At 41.3% G+C, this 13,118-nt stretch overlaps 1 protein-coding gene across 1 annotated transcript in view; it reads left to right on the plus strand.

Moving 5' to 3' along the window:
* CTSC (cathepsin C) overlaps positions 1 to 9,813 on the plus strand; it is a 40,641-nt gene extending 30,828 nt beyond the window's left edge. The window contains exons 5-7 of the mRNA XM_070457150.1: positions 267 to 382; positions 6,811 to 6,942; positions 8,915 to 9,813. Of these exons, the coding sequence (XP_070313251.1) occupies positions 267 to 382; positions 6,811 to 6,942; positions 8,915 to 9,417 (751 nt within the window). The 3' untranslated portion in view covers positions 9,418 to 9,813. The remainder of the gene's footprint in view (positions 1 to 266; positions 383 to 6,810; positions 6,943 to 8,914) is intronic.
* Positions 9,814 to 13,118: the final 3,305 nt, after the last annotated feature.

Raw genomic sequence — 13,118 nt, forward strand, 5'->3', positions numbered from 1 at the left:
AAATAAATTGAAAAATAAATAATTGTAACAGTTAAAAAAAAAAAAGAAATGGGCAATGTATATAACTTAGTTGTATAATGGACACCGTGTATAATAGACACATTTTTGTATAATAGACACATTGAAACACTGATGGACAAGTGTTCTTTGGATCTGAATCTACATCCTAGCCAGCCAGGTGGTTGAAATTATGGGATTAAAGGTAAGGAAATCATCCTCAAAGGAAAGACTTATGTATTGATGTCAAGTGTCTATTTCCATCCTAGGCCCAAACCTGCGCCAATAACTGCTGAAATACAGGAAAAGATTTTGCATTTGCCAAAATCCTGGGATTGGAGAAATGTTCATGGTATCAATTTTGTTACTCCTGTTCGAAACCAAGGTAAAAAATGTCTGATTTTTTTTCTTTTTTATTCATTCTGAAATATTTATTGAACATTTACTGTGTACCAGGCTGTCACATTCTGTGGATACAGAGATGAAACTGGTATGATCTACTTTAGTAAAGAAATAGAAAATCTATAGCTAATGAATACTCACTTCTTGTTTTTGTATCCTTGACAGACACTGGTAACACATAATCTCTCCAGCTTTGCCCAGCATTTCCTCGGTGTCCTTCTCAAAGTATGTGTTCCAGATAGCTAGTGAAATTCATTAGAGTGGTATATAAGCCAAACTCATTTGCCCTCTGAGTCACAGAGGCTTCTATAGAAACAAATAATTGTAGCTCAGATTAGTCTTTCTTGTCTTCCTTCTGCAGATGGTTTGCTGGAATCTTTCATTTTTTTAACTGAAATATAATTGACTTAGAATGTGTATTAGTTTCGGGTGTATAGCAAAGTGATTCAGTTTATATATACTTTTTCAGATTCTTTTCCATTATAGTTTAAGATATTGAATATGTGATATGAATAAGTGATATCATATGTTATTTGTAGACCCTGGTTCAATTCCTGGGCTGGGAAGATCCCCTGGAGAAGGGATAGGCTACCTGCTCAGTATTCTGGGCTTCCCTGGTGGCTTAGTCTGTAAAGAATGCCTGCAGTATGGGAGACCTGGGTTTGATCCCTGGTTTGGGAAGATTCCCTGGAGGAGGGCATGACAACCCACTCTAGTATTCATGCCTGGAGAATCCCCATGAAAGAGGAGCCTGGATGGCTGATTTACTTAGTATGATAATCTCTAGGTTCATCCATGTTGCTCCAAATTGCATTATTTCATTCTTTTCTATGGCTGAGTAACATTCCAGTGTGTGTGTGTGTGTGTGTGTGTGTGTGTGTATGCACACACCGTATCTTCTTTATTCTGGAATCCTTCTTTTAAGTGTCCACCCACTCTCCCCCCACCCCTCTCCCACCATTAGTCTAATTATCAGTTCAGTCGCTCAGTCGTGTCCGACTCTTTGTGACCCCATGAACTGCAGCACGCCAGGGCTCCCTGTCCATCACCAATTCCCAGAGTCTACTCAAACTCATGCCGATCAAGTCGGTGATGCCATCCAACCATCTCATCCTTTGTCATCCCCTTCTCCTCCTGCCCCCAATCCCTCCCAGCCTCAGGGTCTTTTCCAACGAGTCAACTCTTCGCATCAGGTGGCCAAAGTATTGGAGTTTCAGCTTCAGCATCAGTCCTTCCAATGAACACCCAGGACTGATCTCCTTTAGGATGGACTGGTTGGATCTCCTTGCAGTCTAATTTTGTAGGAGCCCAAAAAACAAATCCTTAATGTTTTTTTTTGCTGATGAAGTAGATTTTTTGAATTGTGTAAGGATCTTTCAATTAACTTTACATCAGGATATGACATGTAATGGTAAGTATTAACTCAGCTTCCTGGTAGAATGTTTACCAGCGTTATCACTATAATTGCGTTTCGTCAATTGTTTCTGAAAATTAGATAAAGTATGAGTAGATTTAATAACATTGCCTGTAATAGCACTTGAGAGCAAATTACCTTATCCTAAATTTTAGCCAACAGTGATTGGAGGATCATTTATACAGTGCTCCGGTTTATTACTTCTAAGCTCATTTGGAAGACAGTTGTAGTACACAGGACTGATTTGTTACTATCAAGTGGGTGTAGTATTTGCTGTCTGGAAACATTCTGATTGGTGTCTCCTGAAAGGATTAAAAATTAATAGCACCCAAAGATAAATTTTCCTTCCCCTTTCCTATAAATTCAGTAATCAGCCTCTCCCCGTTCTCAGTATTCACCGCCACCCCTTCAATCCATCCCCACTGCATTGTTGGAGAGTGTTCTGAATGTATGGGGCTTTGGGCAAGTCTTGCAGCGGCAGGGTTCCTGTCCTTTTTCTGACCCTGGAGGTAAAAGAGACATCTCAGCTCTTTGTCTTTCCTTTGTGCCAGTTATTCTTGGGCTCTTTGGCTCCAGAGAAAGTGTGGGTCCTGAAATCCATCCCTACCTTTCCTGGGGACAGCTTCTTTGAAAAGCAGGGATTAGAAATGAGAGAAATTTAAAGGTAAATGAGAAATGAATGGAAAATAAGTTAAAAAGATTTGATGTTAAGAGAGGATTAAAATTTATTCTATCATTAAATAGGTTTCCTGTCCTTACTAGAGAGGATTAAGTAGATACTACATGTTGACTGTTGAGGGCTTAGCACACACAGTTGTCTCCACTGTGTATTTATAGAGTATCTAACATGTCAGGAAGTTTTGTTTAAAGGCTGAGGATGTGAAGACTAATATGATACAATCCTTTGTCCTAGAGACTACAGCTTAGCAAGACTTACAAAGCATTAAGATACAATATAACTGCTTTAAGTAGGGTGTTTAAAAAATTCATTAAGAGAAGGTTGGAAGAAAAATTTAGTTCAGCTCACTTCCCAAAAAGGTTTGATTGGCTAGTGATGAGATAATAATTCAAAGGAAATCAGACTTTCTAACCCCAGATTCTTTGACAGTATCTCTCTTGTAGCTCAGTAAAAGCTGTTGTTGTCTGTAATATTCCACATTCTTTGAGTGTTATAAATATGGTTTGTATAGACATGGACAGTTTAAAAGCAGAGGGCTTTGAGTGATTCATTCTTTTTAAATTGATCCCTCATCTGCTATCTTGTCAGGTATCTGAGAAAATAATGTACTCGTGGTTCCTCTTTTGACTTCTATGTGGTGTTCTGTACTTTAGGTTATGAAAAAAAAATTATTTTCTCTTCCTACTAACCGGGCTACTTGGAAGTTTCCACTAACTTAAATACACCAGTGTCCTCTAGAATTCAAAATTACCCGCAGTTCAGGGAATTCACAACTTTTCTCTACTCAGAGAGCAAACTAAGAGTAATGAAAACACACACACACACACAAAAAGTCCTGGGTGGGGGGATAAACGTTTACCCTGAACTTGTTAGGGTAGGTTTAAGCACCAGCCTTATAACTCAGGTTTACTTTGCGTGTGAGAGGGAGGAGAGCTCGGAAATTGGAAGAGACGACTTTCCTTGTTGATCTCCCAGTTATGCTGTCTTTATTATTGTGTCGTCAAGAGAGAAGGGGAGTGTCTTTCAGGTCAAGAGAGAGGGGGAGTGTCTTTCAGGTCACATTAATTAGGAAATGCAGAGTGGTTTCCTGACTTTAAAAATCGAGTTCATTTTAGTCTTGTTCTAACTACTGTTTATACTAAAGCTGGGAGTCACGGGCCTTAAACTGATCCACCCCATTCCTTTTACACCCAAGATGAAGTGTCGGAAAGGTCACGTGAGCCCAGCCACAGATGGGGTGAGTGATGGGGTGAGGGGGAAAGGCAAAAAGGAATCCTGACTCCTTATTACCGGTTCGGCGTGCTCGCCGCTGCTAGAGGGTGAAGGCTGAGTGCTGTTGAGCCGTGTGGCCATCACAGTAGCTATTTGAGAGTGTGGAAACTTGATTACTGCAGAACTCTGCCTGGGCCAGCTCCCCTCCTCACCCGTTTCTTTCTGTTGTTGTTGTTCAGTTGCCAAGTCCTGTCCGACTCTTGTGACCCCATGTACTGTAGCCTGCCAGGCTCCTCTGTCCATGGGATTTCCCAGGCAAGAATACTGGAGTGGGTTGCCATTTCCTCCTCCAGGGGTTCTTCCCAGCTCAAGAACTGAACTCTTATCTCCTGCATTGGCGAGCTGATTCTTAACCACTGATCCACCAGGAAAGCCCTCCCATTCTTTGTTGCCCTATAATCTTCTTAAGAGAAAACGGTCCTTTTGGAAGCTAGACTCTGGCCTTGACTTTTGAAGACATGTTAATTACTTCGGCAGCTGACCTTCTGGGAACATCAGAGGCTTGAGGAAGGTTATTTCCTTCCCTCCTCCTTGTAATTTCTCTGGTGATAGCACATTCTGAGTCCTGGAATGGACATGTGGCCTGTCCCTCCCACGATGCTGGATGGGCTGATAATGAAGGTTAAATACTTAAAACCGAAAGAGTTATTTCTGCGGCTCCCATGGGCCAAGACTGCTAAATGGCCAAATTGGCATTGTTTCTAGACTCTCTTGTGATTTACTGATGTCTCATGAAAGGAACATTGGCTTTGCCATTTATTGTCACTCATCTAGTTCTCTGACATTATGTCATGTGAAAGAGGAATCCTAGGGTAGTGTTTAGATGGCTTCCAAAACAAAATGGACAAGTTAATTTTGGTCTACCTAGTAACTGGAAGATGGGGAAAGGAAATTTGAGAATTCTTTAAAGTAGATATGGACCTGTAAATGGAAGAAGACGGTGTTTCTGTGTTAGCAGGCAGCTAGGTGCTGGCATCTGCCATCCTTTAGTTTGGTGACTTTGGCCAGGTCATTGCCTCTTTCTAAGTCTCAGTGCACGCATTGTCAAGTGAGTAGATTGAACACTAGATGAATTCCAAGGCCCCCTTCCAAACGTTTCTCTTCTAATTGTCACAATTTAGGTGATGCCTCAGTAGCAAAAGCAATATGGATAAATCTAAGATGTTTATGGGGAGAATTTTGGGAACCCTCAGAAATGGTAGCAGTTAAAGGGTGACGGGGCACTAACAGACTCAAAGGAAATATTGACTGTTTCCGTTGAAATAATTTTCTTTCCTGGCTATAAATACGTGTCTGCTTGTTCATAACTTGACTTCTTTCTACAGAGATGCACTGAGTTCCTTCATTGCCGTCAAGGTGAAGAAGACAGATTTCCTGTAAACACTCAAGGAAATTCCTAGTTTAGTTTGAGGAAAACAGTATTAAGTAATTCAAGTAGAGTTTAGAATGTTCCCTGGTGGCTCAGATAGTAATGAATCCGCCTGCAATGCGGGAGACCTGGGTTCAATCCCTGGGTTGGCAAGCTCCCCCAGAGAACGCCAGAGAACAGAATGGTTACCCCCTTCAGTATTCTTGCCTGGGGAAATCCATGGACAGAGGAGCCTGGTGGGCTACAGTCCACAGGGCCACAAAGAGTCAGACACAACTGAGCGACTAACACTCTGACTTTCTTTCGTAGCAGGCTGGAGACTGAGCATAGAATATCCTGGCTCTCCTTTATTCTCAAGGAAGGACATGAATGAACATTTACTTGGAGAAGAGAAAAATGATGCCCCTCATATTTTTAAAGCATAATGTTATGAATATTTTTCTGAGGAAGGCAGTCACTAAATTACTAAATTCAGATTTATTAAAGAGAGCAAAGGCAGCATTCTCTTTATGTAGAATGAGTTTTGTTAGTTTTTTGGGGTTTTTAAAGTTATTAGTAAATTGAATAATATATCAACTTCATTTAATCTCCAATGTCTTGGGTGCAGGAGACCTTGGATGCAGGATACTTGGGTTCAATCCCTGGGTCGACTGAGTGACTAGCTTTCACTTTTGGGGGGTTTGGTACAAGTATATCTCCATGTAGAATTTACATCAGTGGCAGAGATAAAAGAGGCTCTGTTATACTAGAGATATTAAAATTATGTTCATTTCTTTCTGGAATAGTAATAAGTGGAAATCTAGTTTTGTTACATACATGCTATATTTTATTCTGTGTATATATCTCTTCTCACATATTGAAGAAGCAGATAAAAAATATCTTTATATAAATTACCTCATAATACATTGTTTTTTCTTCTCTTAAAGTAGCAAATATATTCCTAGCATATACTTCTTAATAAATTTATTTTGTCTTTGCCAGAGCATTCAGGTATTAAATTAAGCTGTTTTCTTTTCCCTTTTCCCCTGCTTCCATCCAACTACTTTTCAATTTATTTTCAATTTCACTACCTCCATCTGGTTTAATATCTTTACTTCTTTACTGAATATCTTAAATACCATATTGGTCATTATATAATAATTATTCTTTTTATTATATTTTCACTGGTTGTATCCAGTTCTCTATAATAATACACCTATACTTGAGCCATTCTTAGAGTTAATTCCACCCAACAAGTTCCTTTAGAAAATACCTCTCTGGAGACATTTAGAAGCTCAGTTCATATGTTTTCCTCCCTAATGTTCAACTTCATGGATCAGAACATTGCAGACATGTCAGTACATCATTTCTTCATTATTAAGAATATTGTCGAGTACTTTGCAGAAGCTAGGAGGTTTTTTCCCTCCCAAAGCAGTCTCAAGGAAAGTCCCATGTAGTAATGTTTGCCTTTCGGTGAAAAAGCTGAAATCTTAATATTTGCCTGTAAGGTCAATAGCGTTTGTTGACTAAATCTCCTTTATTGTGCTAATCCTTATGAACAAAAAGCAGCGACACTCAATAAAGCTATATTAATGTATGTCATCCACTCAGGTTTTCTTTGGCTTTTTTTTTTCCCTTTGGCTTTTCTTGAGGGCGTCAAAGTCTCTTAGGTTATATGTCTTCCTTTTCCATCACCAGGGTCTTGTGGAAGCTGCTACTCATTTGCTTCTATGGGGATGATGGAAGCAAGAATCCGCATACTAACCAACAATACTCAGACCCCAATCTTGAGTCCTCAGGAGGTTGTGTCTTGCAGTCAGTATGCTCAAGGTAAGTGTTGTGTTTCAGGCACTGTTGAGCTGTGTGTAGTTTGCCATTGTTGGCAAAACCATAAGGATGGGGGACAGAGAGAGCATAGTGTCTGCTCTCAGAAAACCTGGGTGCAAGTTCTGGCCCTGCCACTTACTACTTAGTGCTTTCTCATGGAATTCACTGTAGCATCCAGCACAGTATCAGTAATTGCTATAATGTGAGTAAGGACAGGCTCTTTGGAGCCTCTTACATACGTTACCCGGCAGTGCTCAGAACCCTGAAGGAGCAGCTGTTACGCTGCATGGAGACAAGGAACAGATGTGAAGCTGTTCTATAGGATTTCGAAGACCTCCCAGCTTCTAACTGCAAGTTTCAGTTCCAAATAAGGTGTCTCTCTGAAACCTAATTCTTACTGAAAGCGTATGAACACTGGTTTCTCTCTAGAAGGAGGTAAAAGTTTTGTACATAGGCTTTCAGAACAGGGCATATCTAAGGTATGTAGAAAGAGGGTGGATTCAGGGAGGAATCGTCTCGTTTTGAAGTTTGCTGCTGTCGTCCCCAGATTTGGCTGCTTGAAAGTTTCTCAGTTCACCGGTGCAACTGCTGGTGTATAGTTATTTGTCAGTGAGCCTTTTATTCTTCCTGAAATACTTATTAAACACCCACATTGTGACTTCTGTGCCTTGAAGACTCTGCAGTATCCAGAGAGTAACCTCATGAAGCTTACAGTGAAGTAAGGAAAATGGGAATTTAGTAAGTAGGAGAACAATGAAGAGAAAGTGCAGGGTTACGGATGTGTATGCAGGCATAGTTTGGGCTGCTCTTCTCAGACGCAGTGTGTTTTTACGAATTGAAGGTTTGTGGTGACCTGCGCTGGGCCAGGCTGTCAGTGCTGTTTTCCTGACAGTGTTTGCTCACTTCGTGTCTCTTTGTCACATTTTGGTAGTTCTCGAAATACTTCCAGCCCTCCCCCCAGCAAAACGATTATGACTCACTGAATGCCCTGGTGATGGTTAGTGGGTTTTGTTTTTTTGCAATAGAGCATTTTAAAATTATGGTGTGTGTATTGTTTCTTTTGGAAAATATGCTAAATATAACTTTTAGATACCCTGGGAAAACAAAGCATTTGTGTGACTTTCTTCATTATGATATTTGGTTTATTATTGTGATCTGGAATTGAACCTGCAGTGTCTCTGAGGTATAATAGGGCCAGGACTGGAGGGAAGGGTATGGGGACCTGATTCAGACTTTTCTGCAGGAGATGGTCACAGAAACCTTCCTTGAAGAAGTGTCTGCCTATTTAATAATGACAGTAATCATAAGGTTTTATTGCTTTTATGGATTATATGACTTAATCCTACAAGGAAGGTGCTATTGCTATCTATATTTTACAGATAAGTAAACAGAGGTACAGAGAAATTAAATTCTCAACTCAGTATTGGATTCAAATCTACATAGGCTTCAGAGCCTCCCACTTAACCATGAAGCTACCTTCCACATCAGGGGCCAAATAAACGTCTGTCAGATAGATGGGGATGAGAGGATAGTTAGCTAGATGGCTGACGGAAGGGCGAATGGAGCAGTATTTAAGCAAAGAGCAACTTCCAGGGGTGACGTAAGAATAATCAGTGGGCTTCCTTGGTGGCTCAGTGATAAAGAAGCCACCTGCCAATGCAGGGGACACGGGTTCTATCCCTGGTCCGGGAAGATCCCACGCGCCACAGGACAACTAAGACCAGGATCCACAACTAAGGGAAGTCCACAACCCGAGCGGCCGCTGCCGTGAGAATCCGGCTCATCGCAGCTGGAGAGGAGCCCCCGCTCGCCACGGCTGCAGAAGGCCTGCACGCCGTAACGAAGACCCATCACAGCCACATATCAAATAAATCTTTAAAAAGAGTTAATGGGGTAGAAAGCAGGAGAAATGGGACAGTTCCTCCGTAGCCCTGTCTACCAGACGGCGGTAACCCTGTGTGCTATCCACCCGCAGGCTGTGAAGGCGGCTTCCCGTACCTCATCGCCGGGAAGTACGCCCAGGACTTCGGGCTGGTGGAAGAGGACTGCTTCCCCTACACGGGCACGGATTCGCCCTGCAGACCGAAAGACGGCTGCTTCCGCTACTACTCTTCCGAGTACCACTACGTGGGCGGCTTCTACGGGGGCTGCAACGAAGCCCTGATGAAGCTCGAGCTGGTCCATCACGGGCCCATGGCCGTCGCCTTTGAAGTCTACAACGACTTCCTCCACTACCGCCAGGGCGTCTACCAGCACACGGGGCTGCGAGACCCTTTCAACCCCTTCGAGCTGACCAACCACGCCGTGCTGCTCGTGGGCTACGGCACCGACGCGGCCTCTGGGCTGGATTACTGGACTGTGAAAAACAGCTGGGGCACCAACTGGGGTGAGGACGGTTACTTCCGCATCCGCCGGGGAACCGATGAGTGTGCGATTGAAAGCATAGCGCTGGCGGCCACCCCGATTCCGAAACTGTAGGGTGTCCCTCCCAGGGTTTCATGCTGACCACAGTCAGCCAGGAAGGGAAGATGCCTTATTCACAGACTGGAGACGTTTACAGTATTGCTCCTGCGGTTGCAAAAGATTATAGATACCTTCCTGTGAAGATGTGTGCCTTTACAATTAAAAGTGCCCTTGATTTTAAATATACTTTCCCGTTGAACAGCAGTCTGCTTTTTCCTCAGTACTCTGTTCAATAAGGTTTTTATGGAGGATGGTGAATGATGAAGTAATGGATTTTGCTAATCATTTTGTGATTCAAACACATGATGTATTTTAAAAAAATCTACGTGAATTCACAGGCTTATTTTTAAATTGTATAAATTGTGAGAAAATACGACAATGGTTATTAAACTTAAAAAATTTTTAAAAATATTCAAGTGATATGTATTATTGAATTTATGTATGTGCTTAAGAGAAGTTTTACTCTTGACTCCTTCTGTTATATTTCTTTGTTTCATGTATGTAAATACTTGAAAACTCATTTCAGGGCATTTCAACTAAAAACAACAAAATTATGAAATTTACAGTAGGGGGTATATGCAATTAAAATCTGGTGAACTGTTCCCTGGTGGCTCAGTGGTAAAAAATCTACAAGCAATACAGGAGACTTAGGAGATGCAGTTTCTATGCCTGGATCAGGAAGATCCCCTGGAGGAGGAAATGGCAACTCATTCCAGTATCACTGCCTGGGAAATGCCATGGAGAGAGGAGCCTGGCGGGCTACAGTCCATGGGGTCTCAAAGAGTTGGACATGACTTAGTGAATGAGCATGAACGCTGAAAAATTACCTCCTGGATATTTGAGGAACCAGGGATTATAGAGAAAAGAAACTCGAGTTTTGATGAGTCTGGATATTGGTTAACATGTTTTATGGTGTATCTTGCTCTTGAAGGTATTGGTTAGCCTTCATTGCCTGAGCAGTAATATGCTAATAAGTGGAATTTTAACAGTTTAGATTTGGTCAGGTCTTTGGGATCTCCAGGGGATATTTCAGAGATGTGAAACCTCCACACTGAGTAAACAGGTAGGATCCAGTAGAAATGATAGATTAGGCAAAATTAGGCAAATTAGTCAAAGCTCTAAACCATAAATAAGAACCACAAGCCTTCTAGAACTGACAGGCACTCTAGAGATCATGCAGTCTCCCTTTCTGTTAATCAGAAAAAGAAACAGGCTCATTCAGTGGGCAAGTGACTCATCCAAGGTCAAATGATGAGTCTTGTCTAGAACCTAAATTTTTCGAAGTCTGGCTCTCCTTGAGTGCCTTAGACACTGAATCTCTGCACTTTCCACCGGAGGATCCAAAATCACCAAGGATACCTGGTGCGTACTTGGAAACTTCACATTGACATGTTAAGTCTCAGAGCTTTGTCTTAAACCTCATGTCCTTTTTGCATTGCAATTCACTACAATGACATTTTTCCTCTTCTTAAACTGAAGCATATTCCAGGAGTTTGCCTTGTGTTTAAAGGGTGGCTCCTGGCACATGGCCATATACCTTTGACCATTTTACCACATGATGACAAAGAGGCAGACACTTGGAATGCCAAGTGTAAACAGAGTCCTTATTATCTGGAAGACCTCCAAGGAGATATATTTTCTTTGTTACTGATTGAATGTAATTATAATCCTACTTTATGCCTAGCCCTGTTGCTACATGAATGTGTAAATAGATTTCACAATGAAGCAGGAGTTCATTTTTCACTAAAATTTATAAAGACACTATCAACTTACTACCTAAGATTTTCTTTAACCTGTAAACATGAGCCCACCCTTTGGTTTTCATCTGGACGTCAGTCAGCTGACACATGGGAGAGCATGTCCAAGCTTTAGCACAATCTCATGAGGGCCCTGGCTGAGGTCTGAAGGAAAATTGTTGCCCATATCATTGATTAAATACTTGAGGAAATATTAAAGGACTAAATACAGCCATGGTCTGGTCTCACAAGCATGGTTAGCTGAGGACAAACAATGGTTTGAAGAGGCCCCAAGTTTTCAGAGATTGCAAGCAGGATCTCCCAGATAGCTCCAATTACACTGCCCTCCAACTTGCATTTTTCTGCTGTGGGACGTCTGCTTTTCCTGTGACTCTACAGGAGAAATATCACCATTTCATGTGCAATGGTGGAATTAATTCAAGATGTTGACTAAATGGAACATCATGGTTCTTCAAGCCATGTCATTAAACTATTAAACTACAAAAAGTAGCTAGTTGCATTATCTAAAACTTCTTTATATTGGTGCTAACAGAACATATCATCAAAGTCTGTTGAGAAAGTTTGGGAATTTTGGTAAGCCTCTTCAAACACATTCCCGGAAAAGCTCCAGTGGTAATGTGCATTGATGATACCACTGGCCACAAAGAAAAAAATAGCTTTAGCTGGGCAGTCTAGCACAAACTTGATACTGACCCTCGTGCTTTAGTGCCTAGGAAAGATTTCTGGCTCTGCCACATGAGTCGTGAAACCTTGGGCAGCTTACTCAACCTGCCTGTGCATTCGTTTCCTCATCTGTAAAATGGGGATGATGGGATAAATATCTATCCCTGTATGAGTGCTTCCTAAACCCTTGCTATTACAATAAAGGAACCAGATGGGTTTGCACTTTTGAATGACATTATTTGCTTTATTTAAGGTCAGGCCTTACCCTATCCCAAGCGGGTAAACGAAGATAAATTCAGATAATGAAGTTTCTCTGACCTTTAAGACTTACTGAACTCTGATTTCTAACCTGATCTCAGGAACTGAGTAGATTTGGATAGTAAAGGATGTATGTATCTACTCAGAGCTCCGAGGGTTAAATGCCTTCATGAACGGAAAGTATGTATGACAGTGCTTGGAACCCAGTAAGGAGTATGTGATTATTAGTTACTGCTCAAGTCATCTTTTTCCCAATTCAGATTGTAAAATAATCTTTTGCTTTGGGGAAGCAACTGAGGTGTATTTCTTTTTTCTTTTTTTTTTTGAGATGTATTTCTGTTAAACAAGCTCAACTCTACTGAGAGGGTAGAGGAGAGGTTTTAGAGATAGTTTTTTTAAAGGGAGTTAAGAACAAACAGAGGAACATGGCACAGAGAAACCTACAGAGAAAAATCTTCAAAAACTTTGTGAATTAGGGAGACGATTTTGATTTTCTGGTACCGAGGGTTTACATTTCCCACCACGCATGTCCCTGCCTCGCCAGCTGCCTTTGTGAAAAGAAGTGTGACAGGTGATCAGGTGTAGATGGCTACAGCAGAGATGAAAATCAGGCCCCTGCTGAGAGCAAGCAACTTTGAAGCAAGAAAGTCTAAAGGTTAAGCTAAGGTTGTAACAATTTGATTTTTCTAATTGGGATTTTCCTGTTAGAATAAGCAACAGGTTCACATAACAATAGAGCTGGTATGCCATCTATTCCACCTCTGTCATTAACATAAAAATGGATTTAGTGAGCTGGACATGCCTAGCTAATAAAGATAAATTTAGACCCCCGTGTGTCACAGACTTTCTACTGTACCCGCTGCCTCCCAATTGAGAAAAATGGAGAAAGAGATATAAATGTTATGAGACAACCTGACCTTGTTCTGTAAAATCATTTCTAAGACCCTTTCCAGTTCTCAGAAATCCTATTCTGAACCCTTGGCGGCAAGTGCTCTAAACTTTAATCCATGTGTGGTGGTGGCTTGGGAAGTTTAATCT

This window comes from Odocoileus virginianus, chromosome 28 (genome assembly GCF_023699985.2).
Source record: "Odocoileus virginianus isolate 20LAN1187 ecotype Illinois chromosome 28, Ovbor_1.2, whole genome shotgun sequence".
Taxonomy (NCBI): domain Eukaryota; kingdom Metazoa; phylum Chordata; class Mammalia; order Artiodactyla; family Cervidae; genus Odocoileus; species Odocoileus virginianus.